The sequence below is a fragment of the Mobula birostris genome, chromosome 9 (assembly GCF_030028105.1).
Source record: "Mobula birostris isolate sMobBir1 chromosome 9, sMobBir1.hap1, whole genome shotgun sequence".
In the NCBI taxonomy this organism is placed as follows: domain Eukaryota; kingdom Metazoa; phylum Chordata; class Chondrichthyes; order Myliobatiformes; family Myliobatidae; genus Mobula; species Mobula birostris.
Genome location: NC_092378.1, coordinates 155,378,827 through 155,402,901, shown reverse-complemented (window position 1 = coordinate 155,402,901; position 24,075 = coordinate 155,378,827). Strand labels below are relative to the sequence as shown.

Below are 24,075 nucleotides of genomic sequence, written 5' to 3'. Positions count from 1 at the left end.
AACTTTATGTTTCCTGCATTTGCCTGCTATCTCTCTGCAGATTTGCACTTCCAATTCTCTTTGACTATTGGGTGGTCTGTAATACAATCTCACTAATGTGGCCATACCTTTCCTGTTTCTCAGCTCCACCCACAAGGACTCAGTAGACAAGCCCTCTAATCTGTCCTGCCTGAGCACTGCTGTAATATTTTCCCTAACAAGCAATGCTACTCCCCCACCTTTCATTCCTCTGTCTCGATCACATCTGAAACATTAGAACCCTGGAATATTAAGCTGCCAGTCCTGCCCCTCCTGTAGCCAAGTTTCACTAATTGCTACAACGTCATAATTCCACGTGTCAATCCATGCCCTCAACTCACCCGCCTTCCCCGCAATACTCCTAGCATTGAAATATATACACCTCAGAAGATTTTTACCACCACTCACAACCTTTCTATTAGTGGATTTGCTTGAACTTTTAACATCATTTATTTTCACCCCAGCCACACTGTCAGCTCTGGTACTGTGGTTCCCATCCCCCTGCAAATCTAGTTTAAAGCCCCCCCAATAGCATTAACAAACCTCCCTGAAAGGATATTGGTCCCCCTGTAGTTCAAGTGTACCCTCACTGGTACGTAGCACAGGTAGCAATCCTGAGATTACCACCCTCGAGGTCCTGCTTTTCAACTTCCTACCAAGCTCTCTATACTCACTCTCCAGGACCTCCTCACTCTTCCTTGCTATGTCATTGGTACCGATGTGCACCACGACATCTGGCTGATCACCCTCCCACTTCAGAATGTCATGCAATCGATTAGAGACATCCTTGTTGGAACGGGAATGGGGATAGGAATTAAAATGGTTAGTCACCAGGAAATTCCAATTTTTGTGGACAGAGTGAAGATAATTTTATATCCTTTTCATATCTTATTACATCTCTCTTTAAAGGTTTGCTGTAAAACTCCGTGGGATGGAGGGAGAGTGTAGCAGGAACTCAGTCCCTTGCCCTCACTCTGGTTATAATTTTTGACATGCCAGTATCTCAGTCACTGGAGAGACACTTTGCATTTACCACTTTTGAAGTCTTTCATAATTCTGAAAGTCTTAGTTAGACCTTGACTTCTGTGATCTAATGAAACTGTCCCATTTCCTCTAGACTTTATTTATAACTGTAAATTCACACATGTAGATGTCCCTTTAGAATAGAGAGGAGAAGAAATTTCATTCACCAGAGGATAGTGAATCTGTGGAATTCATTGCAATAGACGGCTGTGGAGGTTAAGTCATTGGATATATTTAAAGCAGAAGTTGATACGTTCTTGATTAATCAAGGTACCAAAGGTTATGGGGAAAGGCAGGAGAATGGGGTTGAGAGGGATAATAAATCAGCCTTGATGAAATGGTGGAGCAGACTCGATTGCCGAATGGCCTAATTCAGCTCCTGTGTCTTATGGAAACTAGCAGTGAGAAACACAAATGGCACATAATTTCAAATCCTTGTCCCTCTCTGGTCAGTCAGCACGTACCTTTGAATAGGTTAGAGAGGATGCACAGATGTTGATGGGGCTGGAGGGTTTGAGTTGTTTAAGGAGAGACTGGACAGGCTGGGATTGTTTTCCCTGGAGTGATAGAGTCTGAGGGGTGACCTTTTTGAGGTTTATCAAATCATGGGGAGGACACAGATAAAGTGGATTGACATATGTTTTTCCCAGTGTAGGGGAGTCTAAAACTGGAGGGTGTAGGTTTAAGGTGAGGGAAGAAAGATTTAAAGGACAACTTCTTCACCCCAAAGATGGTGGTTATATGGGTCGAACTTCCAGAGGAAGAGGAAGTAGCTCAGGCAGGTACAATTACATTTAAAAGACATTTGGAGCGATTCACGGATAGGAAGGGTTTTAGCTCAGGAAGATAGTGCAGCTGGCATGCATCAGACAAGCCGAAGGGCCTACTTCTCTGCTGCGTATCTCTAATCTGAAAATGAGACAAAATGCCAGAGAAAAGAGCTACTCATGGCTGTTGTCGAAATGAAAAAACAATTGTGTTGAGATGGATAGATCACATCCAGTTCAGAACTCAACTCTGTTTTGGTGGTCAGTTCAGTGGTGATTCAGAGGAATAGTATTAAAATCTCCAGCATAGGCGGTTTGATGTTTATCTTTAGAAGCTTTTTGTATGACGCATGGCTCTGGGGTTGAACACCTAATGGGGTTTTTTTTTCCTCACTTTTTCTTGCTTAGTAGGGTTTTTTTTCTTTTTTTTTTGTCACCAAAATTTTTTCAATCTTTAAAGCAATGTTTTTTTTCTTGAGACATTGTAAGTGTTGCCTACTTTGATGTACTCTTGTTAATTTTTGATAATAATATTAAAAAGATATGGAAATGAAAATCTCCAGCACAGAATAATGTCATTAGCCCATTGTTGGTGATGATGATGTTTATACTCCCCAGGAACTGTGCGTGGAAAGTCATGTGTGACAAATCTTACTGAAGTTTTTGAAGAGGTTACTAGGAAAGTTGACAAGCGTAAAACGGTGGATGTTGTCTATGTGGACTTTGGTAAGGCCTTTGACAAGGTTCCACATGGAAGGTTAGTTAGGAAGGTCAATCATTAGGTATTAATATTGAAGTAGTAAAATGAATTCAGCAGTGGCTGGATGGGAGATGCCAGAGAGTAGTGGTGGATAACTGTTTGTCCGATTGGAGGCCGGTGACTAGTGGTGTGCCTCAGGGATCTGTACTGGGTCCAATGTTGTTTGTCATATACTGTATATTAATGATCTGGATGATGGGGTGGTAAATTGGATTAGTAAGTATGCAGATGATACTAAGATAGGTGGCGTTGTGGATAATGAAGTAGGTTTTCAAAACTTGCAGAGGGATTTAGGCCAGTTAGAGTGGGCTGAAAGATGGCAGATGGAGCTTAATGCTGATAAATGTGAGGTGCTACATTTTGGTAGGACTAATCAAAATAGGACATACATGGTAAATGATAGGGCATTTAAGAATGCAGTAGAACAGAGGGATCTAAGAATAATGGTGCATAGTTTCCTGAAGGTGGAATCTCATGTGGATAGAGTGGTGAAGAAAGCTTTTGGTATGCTGGCCTTTATAAATCAGAGCATTGAGTAAAGGAGTTGGGATGTAATGTTGAAATTGTACAAGGCATTGGTGAGGCCAAATTTGGAGTATTGTGTACACTTCTGGTCACCAAATTATTGGAAAGATGTCAACAAAATTGAGAGAGTACAGAGAAGATTTACTAGAATGTTACCTAGGTTTCATTTCCTAAGTTACAGAGAAAGGTTGAACAAGTTGGGTCTTTATTCTTTGGAGCTTAGAAGGTTGAGGGGGGACTTGATAGAGGTATTTAAAATTATGAGGGGGAGGCAGATAGAGTTGACGTGGATCGGCTTTTTCCATTGAGAGTGGGGGAGATTCAAACAAGAGGACATGAGTTGAGAGTTAAAGGGCAAAAGTTTAGGGGTAACATGAGGGGGAACTTCTTTACTCAGAGAGTGGTGGCTGTGTGGAACGAGCTTCCAGCAAAAGTGGTTGAAGCGGGTTCGATGTTGTCATTTAAAGTTAAATTGGATAGCTATATGGACAGGAAAGAAGTGGAGGGTTATGGGCTGAGTGCAGGTCGGTGGGACTAGGTGATAGTAAGAGTTCGGCACGGACTAGAAGGGCCGAGATGGCCTGTTTCCGTGCTGTAATTGTGATATGGTTATATGGAACTTTTCACCCTGGTTTATATGACAAGTCTACTAAAGAACAGAAGGAAGAACAAAATATGTTATTTGGTTTCCTTCTTCAAGATTCAACCTTGTTTAACGTCATTTCCAGTACATGAGCGTAAAGGAGAATGAAATAATTGTTACCCTGGATCCAATGCAGCACAAAAAAACACAATAAGATAACCAACACAATAATAAGAAGCAATAATTATAAATACATAAATATCTGATATACATTGATTGTATGTCCATAATGTGACACTAGTTACGTGAGTGTCTCTACATAAGGTGACTGACAGGAAGTGATAAAATAGTGGTGGTCGGGGGTGTGAAGGGGTGGGTTAGTGAGTGGAGGTGTTGATCAGCCTTGCAGCTTGGGAAAAGGACTGCGAGCGGATGTGTTGAGATGTGCGCTCCCAGGTGTTTTAAACTGCTCATAGTTTCCACTGCTATTTCACCAGTGTAAAGAGGGGCATGATAGTTGCAATTTCTCCTGAAGTTGATAAACATCCCTTGTTCCTTGTCCATTCGTCCCCCGCATCCCTCCCCCACTGATCTCCCTCCTGGCACTTATCCTTGTAAGCGGAACAAGTGCTACACGTGCCCTTACACTTTCTCCCTTACCACCATTCAGGGCCCCAGACAATCCTTCCAGGTGAGGCGACACTTCACCTGTGAGTTGGCTGGGGTGACATACTGCGTCCGGTGCTCCTGCTGTGGCCCTCTATATATTGGCGAGACCCGACGCAGACTGGGAGATCGTTTTGCTGAACACCTACGCTCTGTCCGCCAGAGAAATCTCCCAGTGGCCACACATTTTAATTCCACATCCCATTCCCATTCTGATATGTCTATCCACGGACTCCCCTACTGTAAAGATGAAGCCACACTCAGGTTGGAGGAACAGCACCTTATATTCCGTCTGGGTAGCCTCCAACCTGATGGCATGAACATTGACTTCTCTAACTTCTGTTAATGCCCCACCTTCCCCTCGTACCCCATCTGTTATTTATTTATATACACACATTCTTTTTCTCTCTCTCCTTTTTCTCCCTCTGTCCCTCTCACTATACCCCTTGCCCATCCTCTGGGGTTTCCCCCCCCCTCCTGCTTTTCCTTCTCCCTGGGCCTCCTGTCTCATGATCCTCTCATATCCCTTTTGCCAATCACCTGTCCAGCTCTTGGCTCCATCCCTCCCCCTCCTGTCTTCTCCTATCATTTTGGATCTCCCCCTCCCCCTCCCACTTTCAAATCTCTTACTAACTCTTCCTTCAATTAGTCCTGACGAAGGGTCTCGGCCTGAAACGTCAACTGTACCTCTTCCTAGAGATGCTGCCTGGCCTGTTGCGTTCACCAGCAACTTTAATGTGTGTTGGTTGTAACCATCTCCTTTGTCTTGTTGACATTGAGTAAGAGGTTATTTGCCTGGCTCCTGGCCTTGAGCTCTCCCACCTTCTCTCTGTAAACCATCTCATGGTTGTTGCTGATGAGTCCCACCACTGTCATGTCTTTGGCAAACGTGACAATAGGATTACTCAGGTGTTTGGCTGTGCACTTGTGTGAGCGGAGTGTACGGCAAAGGACTCGGCACACAGCCCTAGCGAATACCTGTGTTGATGATGATGGGGTAGGAGGAAAAGTTGTGTGTCCTGACTACCTGAACTCCATTTGTTACGAAGTCCTACACCCAGTTGCAAAGTGGTGTATTTAGACCAAGCAGTAGGAGTTTGTTTACCGAGATCTAGGAAACAATAGTTTTGAAACAAGTCTCATTCTGACCACTTTGCATGAAAATAAAATCTCCTGAATTGCTGTTGCATTTATTTTATATTTATAGCCCCTAATATTATTGAGGTGTCCAGAAGCAGACACTTGCTTGTATCTGGAGATGGACTGAGGCCGATACTATGAAGGAACAATTCTGACGCATGTTGGTTAAGTAAGGAATCTAGTTTTTGATATATCATGTCTGGTCAAGCCAGCCCTTTCTCTTATTTAAGTGGACTAGAATGGTGGAGCAGACTTGTTGGGCTGTGGGGCCTAATTCTGCTCCTATGTCTTAACGGCCTTATTGACTGCAAATTATATACATTTTCTCTAAACCTCAAGCTGAAAGGAAAATATTAATACTAATCGAACTTAATTAATTTAAGTGGGATGTGAGGGGTGACACTGACTGCTGAGGTTTATTTTAGTTTAAAATCTAAAAAAGTGAGTGTGTGATGATCACTTAATCTCATTTCCCATCCTTTCAGAGGCAGCTCTGCATAGACTTTCCTGCCCGGGGAGGAAGCTGATAATGAATTGGAGGCAGGGACAGTTTAACTTGCAATTCGAGACCAAGATCAAGTTTCCGGTTGTGAAGAACCCGGTTTGATGTTCTGGGAAACTGTTATCGTGTGCATTTGGATGGACATTCGTGTTCCAATGCTGCCTCTCCAAAGGAAATGATTTCCATTGGCTGTTAGCATTCACTTAGAGAGGACTGGAATATAAAAGCAAGGATGTAATGCTGAGGCTTTATAAGTCATTGATCAGCATTTTGGAGTACAATATTGTGAGCAGTTTTGGGCCCCTTACCTAAGAAAAGATGTGCTGGCATTGGAGAGGGTCCAGAGGAAGTTCACAAGAATGATCACGGGAACGAAAGGGTTAATGCTTGATGAGAGTCTGATGGCTTTGAGCCTGTACTCATTGGAGTTTAGAAGAGTGGGGGTGGTGATCTCACTGAAACCTATCAAACATTTGAAGGTCTAGATGGAGTGGGTTTGGAGAGGACGTTTCCTATAGTTGGGGAATCTAGGACTAGAGAGCACAGCCTCAGAAAGCAAGGATCCCCTTTAGAACAGAGATGAGGAAGAGTTTCTTTAGCCAGAGGGTGATAAATCTGTGGCCACAGATGGCTGTGGAGGCCAAGTCATTGAGTATATTTAAAGCGGAAGTTGATGAGTTCTTGATTAATATGGCATCAAAGGTTACAGGGAGAAGGCAGGAGAATGATTTTGAGAGGGTTAATAAATCAGCCATGATGGAATGATAGAGCAGACACGATGGGCTGTTTGGCCTAATTCTGCTCCTGTGTATTATGGTTACCCTTTAGAAATTGAGTTAAAATAGCTCCGATCAACAAATCCATTGCAGTTTTTTTTGACATCATGTTTCTTGGCTCATGCTGTTCAGTCCATTAGCTGTGAGTCCTTTCTGTGTTACATGTGGAGCAAAATCAAACAATAATTCAAGCCCAACATTTCTAGCATTTCTCACAAAGTGCTGAAGGAACTCAGCAGCATCAATTCAGAAACTCAGTCAGGCAACATCAAGTGAGGCTGACAGGGTAGGTTACTGGTTAGTGTAGCGTCAGTGACCCAGGTTCAATTCCACCGCTGTCTGTAAGGAGTTTGTATGTTTTCCCCATGATTGTGTGGGTTTCCCCCAGGTGCTCCGGTTTCCCTCCCAAATAGCCCTCCATTTTTTCTATCATCCAGGTGCCTATGAGTCTTTTAAACATTGCTAATGTATCTGCCTGTTCCATACACCCACCACTCTCAGTGATAAAAACAGCACCTCACCTTATGACATCCCCTCTATACTTTTCCCCAATCACCTTATAATTATGGTCAGTTGTAAAAATTTGCCAGATCGTTTCCAGATATAGTTACATTATCTGGAGAGCTCGCAAGGTAGAAGAGAACGGTCGCTCCGTGGTCTTTCTTTGGAATTAAAGTTCTGACTTTAATAAACAACCATAGTTTTAAATACAATTACTTATGTTCCTACAAAAAATATAAGAGCAAATTCACAGCCTTTAGCAGCAGAGAACAGCACTCTAATTGTCACCCACAAGAACAATGATTCTATATCCTCCAAAATATATTTTTGTAATAAATAATGAGAACACTGGAAACACTCAACAGGTCGGGCATCATCTATGGAGGGGAATGGACAGTCCATGTTTTGGGCTAAGACCCTTCATGAAGGCCCTTTCTCATTTCCATTCTTCATTATTTTCAAATATTTTTATTTTTAATTTATTTAGAGCTACTGTGTAAAACAAACCCTTCTGGCCCACCGAGCCACACAACCCTCCCAGCACCCTAACATTACCCTAATCACGGGACAATTTACAATGATCAAATAACTTTCTAAATCGTACATCTTTGACTGTGGGAGGAAACCAGAGCATCCGAAGGAAACCCATACAGTTCATGGGGAGAATATAGAACATAGAATAGTACAGCACAGTACAGGCCCTTCGTCCCACAATGTTGTGCTGACCCTCAAACCCTGCTTCCCGTATAACCCCCCACCTTAGATTCCTCCATATACCTGTCTAGTAGTCTCTTAAACTTCACTAGTGTATCTGCCTCCATCACTGACTCAGGCAGTGCATTCCACGCACCAACCACTCTCTGAGTAAAAAACCTTCCTCTAATATCCCCCTTGAACTTCCCACCCCTTACCTTAAAGCCATGTCCTCTTGTATTGAGCAGTGGTACCCTGGGGAAGAGGCGCTGGCTATCCACTCTATCTATTCCTCTTATTATCTTGTACACCTCAATCATGTCTCCTCTTATCCTCCTTCTCTCCAAAGAGTAAAGCCCTAGCTCCCTTAATCTCTGATCATAATCCATACTCTCTAAACCAGGCAGCATCCTGGTAAATCTCCTCTGTACCCTTTCCAATGCTTCCACATCCTTCCTATAGTGAGGTGACCAGAACTGGACACAGTACTCCAAGTGTGGCCTAACCAGAGTTTTATAGAGCTGCATCATTACATCGCGACTCTTAAACTCTATCCCTCGACTTATGAAAGCTAACACCCCATAAGCTTTCCCAACTACCCTATCTACCTGTGAGGCAACTTTCAGGGATCTGTGGGCATGTACCCCCAGTTCCCTCTGCTCCTCCACACTACCAAGTATCCTGCCATTTACTTTGTACTCTGCCTTGGAGTTTGTCCTTCCAAAGTGTACAAATTCCCTACAAACAGTATCAGAATTGAACTCCATTCTACGGACCACCGAGCTGTAATAGCGGCGGGCTAACCACTCCGTTACCGTGGCGCCTATATTTATCGCTTTTTACTGATCATCAGCAAAACAAAAGTGTTTGGAATAACACCATTTGCTAAAGTGTTGACTACCACAGCCTGCTTACAGTGAATTCTGCTTTTGAATCTCTTGTGACAAATGAGCAGGCAGTTTGACAATAGTCCATTCTGAAAACTTCACATCTTTAGGTTCATTTAATATTCTGACCACGTTTTTCCCCTTCACTTCGGAAGTGGCTGTTTAATATAACTTTCTGTGACATTATTTTTGCAGATAACTCTCTGAGCTGCTGAGTGATTTGCACTGTTGTGGTTTATTTGCCAGCAGACTAAGCCTCAGACAAGGCTTTTTGCAGGGTTTCAAGGCTCAGCTTACGTAACAGGTAACAACAGGCATTTCCTGCCCTTGGATCAGGATATCCTGGCGCCCTCCAGTCGCTCATCACATTCTGAGCAGACACTGGGCAGCAAGTGCAAACTGGTGAGGCTAAAATTAGCAGCCTCACAGAATGGCACAGGTTTCCAGCTCTCCGATTGTCAGTGGAAATAGGAACAGTGAATAAACTTCCTTTTCATTGAGTTTTGTAAATCCATAGAGCTTCGTAGGAACTTCACTCTGGGATGTGTCTCTACTAAATCTAATGGTGTGACTGTTTTGAATCAATCGTTGGACTTTATACCCTTAGAGTCGTAGAGCACTACAGCACAGAAACAGGCTCTTCAAACCATCTCGTCTGTGCCGAAGTATTAGACCACCTAGTTCCATCGACCTGCACCAAGACCATACCCCCCCCATACCCAAACTTCTCTAAATATTGAAATCAAATCCACATCCACCACTTCGGCTGGGGGCTTATTCCACACTCTCAACACCCTCTGAGTGAAGAAATTCCTCCTCATGTTCCCTTTAGATATTTCACCTTTCACTCTTAACCCATGACCTCCAGTTCTAGTCTCACACAACTTCAGTGGAAAAAGCCTGCTTGCTTTTATCCTATCTATACCCCTCATAATTTTGTATACCTCTATCGAATCTCCCCTCATTCTCCTACGGTCCAGGGATTGAAGTCCGAACCTATTCGACTTTTTCCTATAACTCAGGTCCTCAAGTCCTGGCAATGTCCCTGTACATTTTCTCTGCACTTCTTTCAATCTTACTGATATCTCTCCTGCAGGGAAGTGACCAAAACTGCACGCAACACTCCAAATTAGTCCTCGTCAATGCCTTATACAACTTTAACCTAACATCCAACACACACAAAATTCTGGAAGAACTCAGCAGGTCAGGCAGCAGCTATGGAAATGAATAAACAGTCGACGTTTCAGGCTGAGACCCTTCATCAGAATTGGAAAGGAAAGGGATAGTTGGGTGGGGAGGGAAAGGAGGACAAGCTAGAAGGTGATGGGTGAAGCCAGGTGGTGGGAAAAGTAAAGAGCTGGAAAGAAGGAACCTGATGGGAGACCAGAGCGGACCATAGGAGAGGGAGGAGGGGCACCAGGTGGAGGTGATAAGCAAGTGAAGAGGATGGATAAGAGGCCACAGTGGGAAATAGAACAAGAGAGAACGGGAGGCTGAAAGATTAAAAAAAAAGGAAAAACTTAAAAATTACTAGAAGAAGAATTCAATGTTTGTGCCATCAGGTTGGAGGCTAACCTGACAGAATATACAGTGTTGCTCCTCCACCCTGAGAGTGGCCTTATCATGGCAAAGAGGATAGCACCAATGAGGTCATTAATGCAGTGCACAAAGAGTTGAGGAACATTACCAGGGAAGACTTGGAACATGGACTGTTCCACATAGCCAACAAAAAGGCAAGCATAGCTGCAGTCCATGTGGGTGCCCATGTCTACCTCTTGAGTTTGGAGAAAGTGTGAAGATGAAGGAGAAATTTTTGAGGGTGAGGACTAGTTCTGCCAGACAAAGGAGGATGGGGGTGGAGGGGAACTGGTTGGGTCTTTGTTGAGAAAAAAGCAGAGAGCTTTTAGGCTTTCTTGATTGGGGATAGCCAGAGGATGGTGAATACGTGGAATTCATTGCCATGGATGGCTGTGGAAGCTAAGTCAATTGAGTATATTTGAAGTGGAGGTTGATAGGTTCTTGATTAGTCAGGGCATCAAAGTTACGAAGAGAAGGCAGGAGAATGGGATTGAGAGGTATAATAAATCAGCCATGATGGGATGCTAAAGCAGAATTGATGGGCTAAATGGCCTAATTCTGCTCCTATGTCTAAATGGTCACCAGCTTTTTCCCTCATTCGGCCCATATCCCTCTAACTATGTACCTATCCAAGTGTCTTTTAAATGCTGTTAATGTTCCTGCCTCACCCACTTCCTCTGGCTGCTCATTCCATATGTACACCACCCTCTGCATTGAAGTTGCCCCTCAGGTACCTTTTAAATCTATTACCACTCACCTCTTGTTCTTAGTTCCCCTTCCCCAGGAAAAAGACAATGTATGCTCCTCTATCTGTATATGTCATCGTTTTATATACTTCAGTAAGATTACCCATCAGCCTAAGGAATAAAGTCCTAGTTTACCCAAACTTTCATTCAGGCCCTCGAGTCCTGGTAGCATCCTTGTAAGTCCTGGCCTTCACGTATGGCTTAGCTACTAAACCTGGCGGAGCCGTTTCTACTGACAGGAGGAGGGGCAAAGGCAGGTTACTGGTGCTTTAAAACCAGTCGCTTTGGGCAAATAGGGCTCGTCAGCTGATCTAGAAGGAAAGCTCTGATCTCAAACCGCCGTTGACTTGCAGCAATACCCACTCATGGGGAAGGCTTCAAGAGTAAACCCCGAGGGAAAAATCCAGAGGTGGTGTCCCTAAGGCAGTCCTACATTGAGTTCAATGCTGACTGGCAATTCCTGTGCCGTTGCTGGTACCAAACTGTATCGGTCTCTGCTGTTCCTTTGGGTTCATCAGATGCATGGAGAGGAGGAGCTTACTACACGGGCAACAGCTTGCTCTCCGTATCATACTGCCCAGGCTTGCATATCTGGACAGCTAGGACTCAATATCCATGGTCAACTCTGACCGACGGAGGCCTCACACTCACATATCAAAACTTCAAAACATACAATGAAATTCATTGTTTGCATCAATAACCAGCACTGTTTGAAGATGTGCTGGGGGCAGCCTGCAAATGTCGCCATGCTTCTGTCACCAACATAGCATGCCCACAACTTACTAACCCTAACCCGTACATCTTTGGAAATGAAACCAGATCTCCCAGAGGAAGCCTATGTGGTCACGAAGGGTTTGTGTGTGTGTGTGTGTGTGTGTTCCTGTGCTGTACTGGTGTACCTTCTAGACCCCACAGTTCCCAGTGGGATTATGTTCAGTTGAACACACTTGATTCCAGCAACAAATCATTTGAGGTGGGTGTTCACCTCATAAAGCTGCCCTCCCCGTGATGTCCAAGTACTAGCAGCACACTCGGTAACTTCATGAAGTAGATGGAGACTGCGGTGAACAATGAGAAAAATCCCCCAGTTTTTCTCAGAGGGTCTTTACATTCTTCATCAAAAAAGTACATGTCAGGAGGCTGGTCTCATAGGCCAAGGGTGCTGGGAGACCAGCCAGGTCCACTGTAGGAAGAGCCTGATAGGAAGTGGTTCTAGCTGTGTCCTGTAGGTTTGCAAACCCCTGCACACTCAAAGGACAAGGAATAAATTTCATGGTCTTGTAAGATGTGTCTGGTTAAGCTGCAAACCTCTGTAAAACAGTTCTAACAAGACACTTCAGCACTGAGTGATTGATTCTAACGCAAAGGAGAAGGTGAGGTTTCTGTTGGCTGAGCTGTGTTACAGTGAAGGATTGTAATTCCCAAAGAAGGCCTGGAGGAAGCCTATCCTGGGGAACAAAACCAAGTGTGACTGTGAGTACTGGGGAGGATGAGGGTGTGAAGAGACCTCAAGGGATATGGGCCAGCTGAGTGAGTGGGCAAGGCAGATAGAAAATCATTTGGGGACAACGTAAGGTCACTTTGGTGCCAAAAATGGAAAAGTACACTATCTCAAAAGGGTGAGAAATGAGGAAATGTCACTAGAATGTAGAAGAGTACAGCACTGGACAGGCCATTCAGCCCACGATGATGTGACGATCTTGATGCCGATTTTTACTAGATGTCCTTCTGGTGTCATCCATATCTTCCATTCTCTTCATATTGACTGAGAAACCTCTTAATCTCCTCCAGACCTCTACCCTGGTAACCCATTCCACCCGCCCACCCTCTGTGTTTTTAAAAAAAATCTTGCCCCTCTTGTCACTTTTAAATTCTTATAAGCATGTCCTCTCGTGTTTGACATTTCTACCCTAGAGAAAACATTCTCACTTTCTACCCTAACTATGCCTCTCAAACTATTAAAACCCTCACTCTGCTTCTGACAAACCCCCTCTGTGGGGATAGTGCAGGAAAGTGGGGCGATAGTGGAAAGTGGGCCACAATCTTGATGAATAACCCAGCGGGCCTGAAGGGCAGATGTCCAGTGGCTGCTCCTAATCCTTGTATTGATGTGCAATCAATGGTTGTCTGTACTTGCAGCCATCCGTGCCAGCAGATCCCTGAGCCCTGGCTCCACGAGACTAAAATTCGATTGGAGAAGTCAGAGGCCTGTTGTCTGATTGAAGGCCCAGAGGCCTGTTCTGCGGTTAGAGAGCTGTCTGTGAGGATGGGTGGGTGACATGGTTGCAAGGGGTTTGTTTTGCAGTTATTTTGCAGTTTGTTCTTTTCTGTGTTGTCTGCCGAACAAGTTAGTGCTGCAATTTGTGACGACACTTGCGGCTACTCCCAGCACATCATTAGGTTGTGTTCATTATTAATGCAAACAGCACATTTCACTGTATGTTTCGATTTACATGTTTTAAATAAATCTGAATCTAACTCATCAAATAGAATCATAGCATAGAAACAGACCATTCAGCCTATCTAGTCCATGCTGACCTGTTCTTTCGTCGAATCCTATCAACTTGCACCAGGACTATAGCCCTCCATACCCCTCCTATCCATGTACCTATCCAAACTCCTCTTAAATGTTGAAATCGAACCTGTATCTACCACTTCCATATTCACACTACCCTCTGAATGAAGTTCCCCCTCATGCTACCCTTTTAAAAAATAGCCATTCACCCTTAACCCGTGACCTCCAGTTCTAGTCTCAGCCAACCTCAGTGGAAAAAGCCTGCCTGTTCCTATACAGTGGCTCAATGACCCCTCTGGTGTTGTGGTGAGAACTCATTGTATGTTGCTGCAACAGCATCAAGTGATATTCTGGTAAGGAAGTTGTAAGTCAAAATGACAAGTTCTAGGCGAAAGAAAATGACTGAAGGAATTTCCTCATCTGTCCATCAGAGAGGTCCCAGACGCTCGAGCTGTAATAGCATCACACTAACCGCGGTACCATGGTAGCGTAGTGGTTAGCCCGACGCTATTGCAGTCGGGGTGTCAGAATTGGGAGTTCATCTGTAAGGAAGTCAGTATATCCTCTTCTGACTGCATGGGTTATCTCCGGGTGCTCTGGTTTCCTCCCACAGTTCAAAGACGTACCGGTTAGTAGGTTAATTGGTCACTGTGTGTAGTCCCATGATTAGTCCAGGGTTAAATCGTGGGTTCCTGGGCAGCACAGTTCAAAGGGCCAGAAGGACCTATTCTGTGCAGTATCTCTAAATAAATAACTGTCTGTGAAAACTGCAGGAATAGTCTTTTTGCAGGTAGATAGATTTTGCCACCAGCCCAGAGTACTTGGCCTCACCCTACAAGGCTATTAATGCTGTTAGTACGAATACACCCTGTTAGTACGAATACACCCTGTTAGTATGAATACGCCGTGTGTGTGCACCCTGTTAGTACGAATACACCCTGTTAGTACGAATACACCCTGTGTGCAGGAAGTCTGACCAGGCTGCACTCATTGCTGATGCTTCCCATTCAAGTCTCCCAATTCTGTAAATAAATCTAACTGCAACAAAACAATAAATTTCATGACATATGTAATTGATAATAAACCTGATTCTAACTAAGTGGCAGGAAATGCCCCAGTGACTATTCAACAATGATTGTAGGTTGTATCCTGTAGCTTCAGTGTATATTGTAAAAACATTAGTATTTGTACATGATTTGCTGACTTAATTTTCCCCCTCCTCCATCCACACACCTTCCTCCTCATCTGGACTGACCTATCGCCCGCCAGCTTGTACTCTTTCCTACCCCCACTCCACCCCATATTCTTATTCTGGCTTCTGCCCCCTTACTTTCCAGTCCTGATGAAGAGTCTTGGCCTGAAGCATCAACTGTTTATTACCCTCCATTGATGCTGCCTGACCTGCTGAGTTCCTCCAGCATTTTGTGTGTGTCGCTCTGGATTTCCTGATCTGCAGATTCTCTTGTGTTTAAGAATTTTATAAATAGATTTTAGTAGGGAAAAAATGATGAAAAGCATGTTTAAGCATCCCAGCCAATTTCTGATGGGTGCAAATTCACCAGAAAATGATGCAAACCAAGTTAGACCTGATTTGTATTTTTATGGGTGCTAATTTCTAGCTGCAGTGTGCAACTCCAGGTTGTCACAGCTACTTTCTCAAGAGTTTGCATCAGTGAGCCACTGTTCCGTTTACGTTTTACCTTAATTCTGATCTAGTCACTGCCTCGGGTATTAATTGAATTGAACTGAATTTATTTAAATCTTACATCCATCCCACACTGTGAGGGAGTAACACAATGTGCAGACATGTGAATTTATAGGTCTAATGGCTTGTAGAAAGAAGCTGTCCTGTAGCCTGTTGGTCCTGGCCTACGTGCTGTGGTACCATTTGCCGGCTGGAGGCAGCTGACAGGGTTTTTGGTTGGGGTGAACGGTGTCCCCAGTGATCTTCTAGGCCTTCTTTATGTTCCTGCTGCTATAAATATCCTCAATGGAGGGAAGTTCACATGCACAGATAATCTGCACTGGGCTGTTGATACCACTCTCTGCAGTTGTACCTTTAGGAACTTGCCCATGTTCCCAGTTCCAGGGTGCTGTGGTAGCTCAATGGACCGAATGGCCTATTTCTGCTCCTGTGTCTTATGGTTCTCCAGTGGTGTAATAACTATCCATCCTGTAGTCTTGTGCACTCTGTACACGAGTGACGTTGCAACAGTACAGCCAAGGAATTGATTGTGGACTTCAGGAAGGGGAACTTGAGGGACCACACACCGATCTTCATCAAGGGGTCAGTGGTGGAAAGGGTGAGTTGTTTCAAGTTCCTGGGTGTCAACATCTGTGCCCCAGCGTGTTAATGCAATTACAAAGAAAGCATGACAGTGTCTTGCAGGCATTCACAGGAAAATAAAAGAGAATTTAAGATAAACTGTACATAAACAAAGATTGACAGCCAATGTGCATAAGAAGATAAATTGTGTAAATAAAAAAGATAAATAATATTGAGAAGATGAGTTGCAGAGTCTGTGAAAGTGAGTCTGTAGGTTGGGAAACCATTTCAGATTTGAGGTGAGTGTCATTATTCATGCTGGTTCAGAAACCTGATAGTTGAAGGGTAGTTACTGTCGCTGAACCTGCTGATGTGGGACCTCAGATTCCTGTACCTCCCTCCTGATGGCAGCATGAGAAGAAACCATAGTACCTATCCCTCTAGTTCTCTCTGTTTTGCAGCACTCTCCAGCGAGAAGAGAGCATAGTACCTATACCCCTAGTTCTCTGTTTTGCAGCGCTGTCCAGGGCCCTCCCATTTACTTTGAAAGCTCTGTGCTTGTTCAACTTGCACCTCAAACTTACCCAAGTTAAAACCCATCTGACATTTTTTTGGTGTCCCCCCCCCCCCGCCCCCATTGATTTGGATGTTATTGTAACTGTAGATATCCCTCTCCACTGACCACTCTAACAGCAATCTTGGTGTCATCTACAAACTACATATCATGAACACAAGAAATTCTTCAGAAGCTAGAAATCTTGAGTGACACACACACACACGCACACACACACACACACACACACACACACACACACAAATTGCTGGAGGAACTCAGCAAGTCAGGCATCATCTATGGTCTTGGCCCAAAGCATCAACTGTTTATTCTCCTCCATAGATGCTGCCTGATTTGCTGAGTTCCTCCAGCATGTTGTGTGTGTTAACCAACTGCATACAGTTTGTGGCCGTTGAGCAAGAGGAAAGGACACATAAAGCCGAATATTTCATGCTGATTGGGATATAGTACTGAGCTAGCCTAAGCGGTCCAGCCTAACCCCAGCTTTATGTTTCAAACAGAATAAACATCAGACCCAATCTGACACCAACGTAAATTCAGCAGCCGCTTTATTAGGCACACCTGTACACCTGCTTGCTTATGCAAATATCCAATCATCTGGCAGCAACTTAATCCATACAGACATGGTCAAAGAGGTTCAGTTGTTGTTCAGACTAAACATCAGCATGGGGAAAAATGTGAACTTCAACCATGAAATGATAATTGGTGACAGGTGAGGTGGTTTGAGTATCTCAGAACTTGCTGATCTCCTGGGATTTTTACGCACAACAGTCACTAGAATTTGCAGAGTATGGTGCAAAAAACAGAAACATCCAGTGAGCACCAGTTCTTCGTGTTGACAGAGAGATCAGAGGAGAATAGCCAGACTGGTTCAAGCTGATAGGAGGGTGACAGTGACTCAGATAACGACAGTGGTGTGCAGAAGAGCCTGCTTAACACACAGCATGTTGAACCTTGAAGTGGAAGGGTTACAGCAGCAGATGGCCACACCTCCTGTACTTAATAAAGTGGCCACTGAGTGTACTTAGTCAGGCCTTTGTTGGCTTTGGGCAGGTACCGAGGCTCTGTTTCTCATTTACAATGTGGAAGTGACATTTCCATCAGTGTGCTGAAGTGAATCTGGCTGATGGTTTGGTGTGAACTCACTACATAATTACAAAGCAAGTATCTGCAAGGCTATGGGAAAGTAGCGGGGAACTGGGATAAATCTTGACCTGGAATGTCGACCATCCATTACCCTCTGTCGATACTGCCTGACCCACTGAGTTCCTCCAGTGCTTTGTGTGTTGCTTCAAACACATGACTCGATGATTGTTGACCTCTGCGAGATTTAATTAACTCATAATAATAAGTTTATTTATAGAGCAGTTTTCACAGACAATGTAGTTCAAAGTATGTTACAATGGGATAAAAGTACAAACATGAAAATAACATGGAAAAATATAAAAATAAACATGAAAATAAAAGACAGAAAGATGTTAGTTAAAAGCAAGGTTAAATAAATAGGTTTTGAGCTGGTGTTTAAAGTGTCAACTGAATCTGCATCCCTTATAGATTTAGGTATTGAATTCCTCAGTTTAGGAACATAATTCAAAAAAGCTGACCCACCAGTTCTCTTTTGAGGAAGATTGTTTAAATTTAAGAGACTGGCAATTGAAGACCTGAGAGTTCATGCAGGATTATAAAACAAAAATGATTCTGTGATGTACTCTGTTCCCAGACCATTAAGTGCTTTAAAAACAAGTCAGAGAATTTTAAAATCAATTCTAAAAAAATGCAAGAGTATCTAACCGGATCGAAACAAAGGCTGGTAAGCCCAAAGCCCTGCTGAAGTGACCACACAAGTAGTATGCAGGCTTCAGATGTTTGTGTGTCTCAGTCTGGTTAAATAGAGTGTTACTTACTGGACAGCTGAAACAGAGCAGCAATGGCTTCCTCCCACCACTGCGAATCTCGAGTGATAAGGGGGAGTTCCATCAGTCCGAGTAGGAAGATGAGCTGGCCGGCGGTCAGAGCCACTGTGGCAATCAGGTTACAGGCTCGCATCATGTCAAACTGAACTGCAGGAGAGCAAGATAGTGTGGTTAACCTCTGGGTCTAAGTGCAGTCCATTCCCATCGTATGTTGCCTTTTCAAACAGCATTAGTGAAATTAGACATAGAAGAATAAATATCAAAAAATCTGCAGCAAATTGTAGAATAATTGCAAAGGATGACTCTTGAGATTCCTTGGACCTTCATTGCCTTTGGCCATCTGAGGAAAACAATGTGTGAAGATTAAGATTTTCACGGTAGTGTAGCGGTTAGTGCAACACTGTTACAGCTTGGGCGTCAGAGTTTTTAAGTTCAATCCTGGTGTCCTCTGTAAGGAATTTGTATGTTCTCCCCTTGGAATATGTGGGTTTCCTCTGGGTGCTTTGGTTTCCTCCCATAGTCCACAGACATTCAGTTTAGTAGGTTAATTGGTCATTGTTAATTGTCCCATGATTAGGCTAGAGTTAAATCAGTAGTTTGTTGGCGGCGCCGCTCAAAGGGCCGAAAGGGGCCTTAATTGCCCTGTATCTCTAAATAAAATAAAATTTAAAAATAAATAAAACCTCCAACCTGGCATAAAGCTCCTGATTCAGTGATCCCTGCACTGTCCCCGAGACTCTCTGTGGGGAAAATATGTAATATCCCCACAGACTGTTGGCAGTCCCAGAGAGGAGACGGAACAGTAACTGCGTGTCTGGGCGGGAGGGAGGGAGGAAAGGGGCTTGTTTTGTTGTTGTTGCATGTATTGTTCTGCTGAACATTTGATGTCCATGTGATGAATTACTCTCAATCTGAGATCTGATTAGATTTATTATCACATGTTTGTTCAAGATTCAAGATTGTTTAACGTCATTTACAGTACACAGTTGTAAAGGAGAACAAAATAATTGTTACTCTGATACAGCACAAAAAAAAAGATGAAGAACACAATAATAATGAAGCACAATAAATATAAGTACATAAGATGACTTATATACAGAGATTGATTGTATGTCCATAAAATGGCACTAGACATTAGAGTGTCTGTAAATAAGGTGACTCTGACAGGAAATGATAAAGTAGTGGTGGTTGTGAGTGTGGAGGGGTGGGTTTGTGGGTGAAGGGATTGATTAGCCTAACTGCCCTGGGAAAGTAACTGTTTTTATTGAGTCTAGTGGTCCTGAAATACAGTAAAATCTATCATTTGCATTTATGACCAAATCAGTCCGAAGATGTGCTGAGGACAGCTCATGTTGTCACACATTCTGGCGCCAACATGGCATGCCTATGACGTTCAGCAGAAAAAACACACAGCCAATGTACAAAACCGAGACAACAATAGCAAAATAAACCCCTTCCTAGCCCCCAGTTGGGGGTCATCTGTCCTCCTCCTCGGGACCCGCTGACCGTGGCCCTTGACTTCATTCTCAGTACCTCTGCCCTCTGGGATTGCTGCAGTGTCGATGGCACTGAGAAGATGGAGTCCGTTTGTCGGAAGCACACAGAAACCCATTGCAAATGATGGAAGAAACTCATTGCCTTCTAAACAGTTCACGAGCCAGACAGCTATATCCCGAGTGCAGTGGAGTTTGTCAGTCTATTTAGATTTATCAGTAACGGTAGCGGTCACAGAAATGGAGAGTAAGATCTTTTGAAATGGTTACATCACCATTTGGCATGGAGGGGTCACTGCAGAGGTTCAAAAAAGCTGGAAAAAATTGTAAGCTCAGCCGGCTCCATTATGGGCACTGGCCTCTCCAGCATTGAGGACATCTTCAAAAGGCAGTGCCCTTATCTCATTGCTACCACCAGGGAGGAGATACTACTACTACTACGTCGACTCAGGCCTAGGGGGCCGGCATCGGGCAAATTCGGAGGAGATACAGGAGTGTGAAAACATACACTCGATATTTCAGCAACAACTCCTTCCCCTCCACCATCAGAGTTCGAATGGACAGTGAACCTCTCTATTCACTACTCCCTTCCCTCTGCTTTTGCACTAGTTATTTAATTTAAAGTTTTAATATATACTTAATGTAATTTATAGTTTTTTGTTATTACGTATGCAAACTACTGCTACCGAAAAGCACCATATTGCAAGACATCTGCCAGTGATATTAAACCTGATTCTGATTCATCCGCAGTCCTCAGGGATTGCTGAAGGAGATGATTATGAGAAAATGTGTTCAGTTTGGTAGTGAGTTGTATGAAATATTCACATGGTATAATGCTTTAATCGGACAGATGAATTGTACTTGCCTTGATAACTCCATGTTCACAAGCTGTAAAGATGATTAAGCCTCAATTTTCAGCAGAAGTTTGGGGCTCTTCTTCACCACCATCACTGCCTTCCCCTTCCCCCATTAATGAATAGTGCCACTATTTCAGTGATCACCTTCCTGAAGAATAATGCCACTGAGAATTTTGTAACTCACACCCTGATGGTTAAAGATGTAAGATCGGTACAACTTCCTGGGCTGAAAGTACTGTATTGTTCTATATTCTAATGTTTCACAGACCATACCGAACCTGAGACTTATAACAGCATTGCGAATTTTGTGATACATAGAACATATAGAACATAGAATAGTACAGCACAATACAGGCCTTTCAGCCCACCATGTTGCGCCGACCCTCAAACCTTGCCTCCCATATAAGCCCCCAACTTAAATTCCTCCATATACCTGTCCAGTAGTCTCTTAAACTTCACTAGTATATCTGCCTCCACCACTGACTCAGGCAGTGCATTCCACGCACCAACCACTCTCTGAGTAAAAAACCTTCCTCTAATATCCCCCTTGAACTTCCCACCCCTTACCTTAAAGCCATGTCCTCTTGTATTGAGCAGTGGTGCCCTGGGGAAGAGGTGCTGGCTGTCCACTCTATCTATTCCTCTTAATATCTTGTACACCTCTATCATGTCTCCTCTCATTCTCATTCTCCTTCTCTCCAAAGAGTAAAGCCCGAGCTCCCTTAATCTCTGATCATAATCCATACTCTCAAAACCAGGCAGCATCCCGGTAGATCTCCTCTGTACCCTTTCCAATGCTTCCACATCCTTCCTATAGTGAGGTGACCAGAACTGGACACAGTACTCCAAGTGTGGCCTAACCAGAGTTTTATAGAGCTGCATCATTACATCGCGACTCTTAAACTCTATCCCTCAACTTATGAAAGCTAACACCCCATAAGCTTTCTTAACTACCCTATCCACCTGTTAGGCAACTTTCAGGGATCTGTGGACATGTACCCCCATATCCCTCTGCTCCTCCACACTACCAAGTATCCTGCCATTTACTTTGTACTCTGCCTTGGAGTTTGTCCTTCCAAAATGTACCACCTCACACTTCTCCAGGCTGAACTCCATCTGCCACTTCTCAGCCCACTTCTGCATCCTATCGATGTCTCTCTGCAATCTTTGACAATCCTCTACACTACCTACAACACCACCAACCTTTGTGTCGTCTGCAAACTTACCTCTAATCGGTCCTATCTTCACTCCTGTCATTCCTTTTTTTTCTTCACATAATTGAAGAATGCCTTGGGGTTTTCCTTTACTCTACTCGCCAAGGCCTTCTCATGCCCCCTTCTTGCTCTTCTCAGCCCCTTCTTAAGCTCCTTTCTTGCTACCCTACATTCCTCAATAGATCCAACTGATCCTTGCTTCCTAATCCTCATGTATGCTGCCTTCTTCCACATGACTAGATTTTCCACCTCACTTGTCACCCATGGTTACTTCACCCTACCATTCTTTATCTTCCTCACCGGGACAAATTTATCCCTAACATCCTGCAAGAGATCTCTAAACATTGACCACATGTCCATAGTACATTTCCCTGCAAATACATCATCTCAATTCACATCCGCAAGTTCTAGCCTTATAGCCTCATAATTTGCCCTTCCCCAATTAAAAATTTTCCTGCCCTCTCTGATTCTATCCTTTTCCATGATAATGCTAAAGGCCAGGGAGCCATTGTCACTGTCCCCCAGATGCTCACCCACTGAGAGATCTGTGACCTGACCCGGTTCATTACCTAGTACTAGATCTAGTATGGCATTCCCCCTGGTCGGCCTGTCCACATACTGTGACAGGAATCCGTCCTGGACACACTTAACAAACTCTGCCCCATCTAAACCCTTGGAACTAATCAGGTGCCAATCAATATTAGAGAAGTTAAAGTCACCCACGATAACAACCCTGTTATTTATGCACCTTTCCAAAATCTTCCTCCCAATCTGCTCCTCTGTATCTCTGCTGCTACCAGGGGGCCTGTAGAATACCCCCTATAGAGTAACTGCTCCCTTCCTTTTCCTGACTTCCACCCATATTGACTCAAAAGAGGATCCTGCTACATTACCCATCCTTTCTGTAGCTATAATAGTATCCCTGACCACCCCTCCTCCCCTTTTTCCGCCCTCTCTATCCCTTTTAAAGCACTGAAATCCAGGAATATTGAGAATCCATTCCTGCCCTGGAGACAGCCAAGTCTCTGTAATGGCCACTACATCATAATTCCGTGTATGTATCCAAGCTGTCAGTTCATCTCCTTTGTTCCTGAAGCTTCTTGCATTGAGGTACACATATTTCAGCTGTTCTACCTTACTGTCTTTACACTGTTTATTCTGCTTCTCTTTCCTCAAAGCCTCTCTATATGTTAGATCTGGCTTTACTCCATGCACTGCTTTCACTGCTCTATCACTGTGGGTCCCACCCCCCTTGCAAATTAGTTTAAACCCTCCCGAACCATGCTAGCAAACCTACCTGCAAGGATATTCCCCCTTCCCCCCCCCCCGAGTTCAGGTGCAACCCATCCAATCTGTACAGGTCCCACCTTCCCCAGAAGAGATCCCAATGATCCAAAAATCTAAAACCGTGCTCCTTGCACCAACTCCTCAGCCACGCATTCAACTGACATCTCCTCCAATTCTTACCATCTCTGTCACGTAGCACTGGCAGCAATCCTGAGAACGTCACCCATGAGATCCTGTTCTTCAGTCTTCTGCCTAGTTCCCGAAACTCGCACTTCAGGACCTCATCCCTCTTCCTGCCTATGTTGTTGGTCCCAACATGTATCACGACCTCTGGTTGCTTTCCCTCTCGTACCAGGATGTCATGCACCCGGTCAGAGACATCCCGGACCCTGGCACCTGGGAGGCAACAAACCATGCGGGTGTCCTTCTCACGTCCACAAAATCTCCTGTCTGCTCCCCTGACTATAGAGTCTCCAATGACGACAGCTCTCCTCTTCTCTGTCCCACCCTTCTGCACCACCGGGTCAGACACAGTGCCGGAGGCCCTGCCACCGTGGCTCACACCTGGTCGGTCGTCCCCGCCAACTGTATCCAGGACGGTAAACATTATTCAGGGGTGCTCTGCACTACTTGTCTGCTCACCTTCGCTTTCCCCCCTCTGACTGTCACCCAACGACCTGCTTCCGACAGCCTAGGTGATAGACCTTGATAGTTATAGATTGGATGTTTCATAGACCATACCTAACCTGAGACTTAAAACAACATTGCAAATTTTGTAACACAGACCCTGA

At 44.1% G+C, this 24,075-nt stretch overlaps 2 protein-coding genes across 6 annotated transcripts in view; one reads left to right on the top strand and one right to left on the bottom strand.

Annotated features, from left to right (window-relative positions):
* The window catches only part of ift140 (intraflagellar transport 140 homolog (Chlamydomonas)), a 232,275-nt gene that overhangs the window by 116,053 nt on the left and 92,147 nt on the right, over positions 1-24,075 (top strand). The gene's annotated exons all lie outside the window — the stretch shown is intronic.
* The window catches only part of tmem204 (transmembrane protein 204), a 146,153-nt gene that overhangs the window by 104,366 nt on the left and 17,712 nt on the right, over positions 1-24,075 (bottom strand). For 2 of the 5 annotated variants that reach the window (XM_072269235.1, XM_072269239.1), the window contains exons 1-2: positions 23,465-23,943; positions 18,425-18,580 (exon numbers count right to left, since the gene is read on the bottom strand). In XM_072269235.1, coding sequence (XP_072125336.1) covers positions 18,425-18,580; positions 23,465-23,891 — 583 coding nt within the window. In that variant the 5' untranslated portion in view covers positions 23,892-23,943. Of the gene's footprint in view, positions 1-18,424; positions 18,581-23,464; positions 23,944-24,075 lie in introns of those variants that run through there. The other 3 variants (XM_072269236.1, XM_072269238.1, XM_072269237.1) reach the window with 2 other exon arrangements.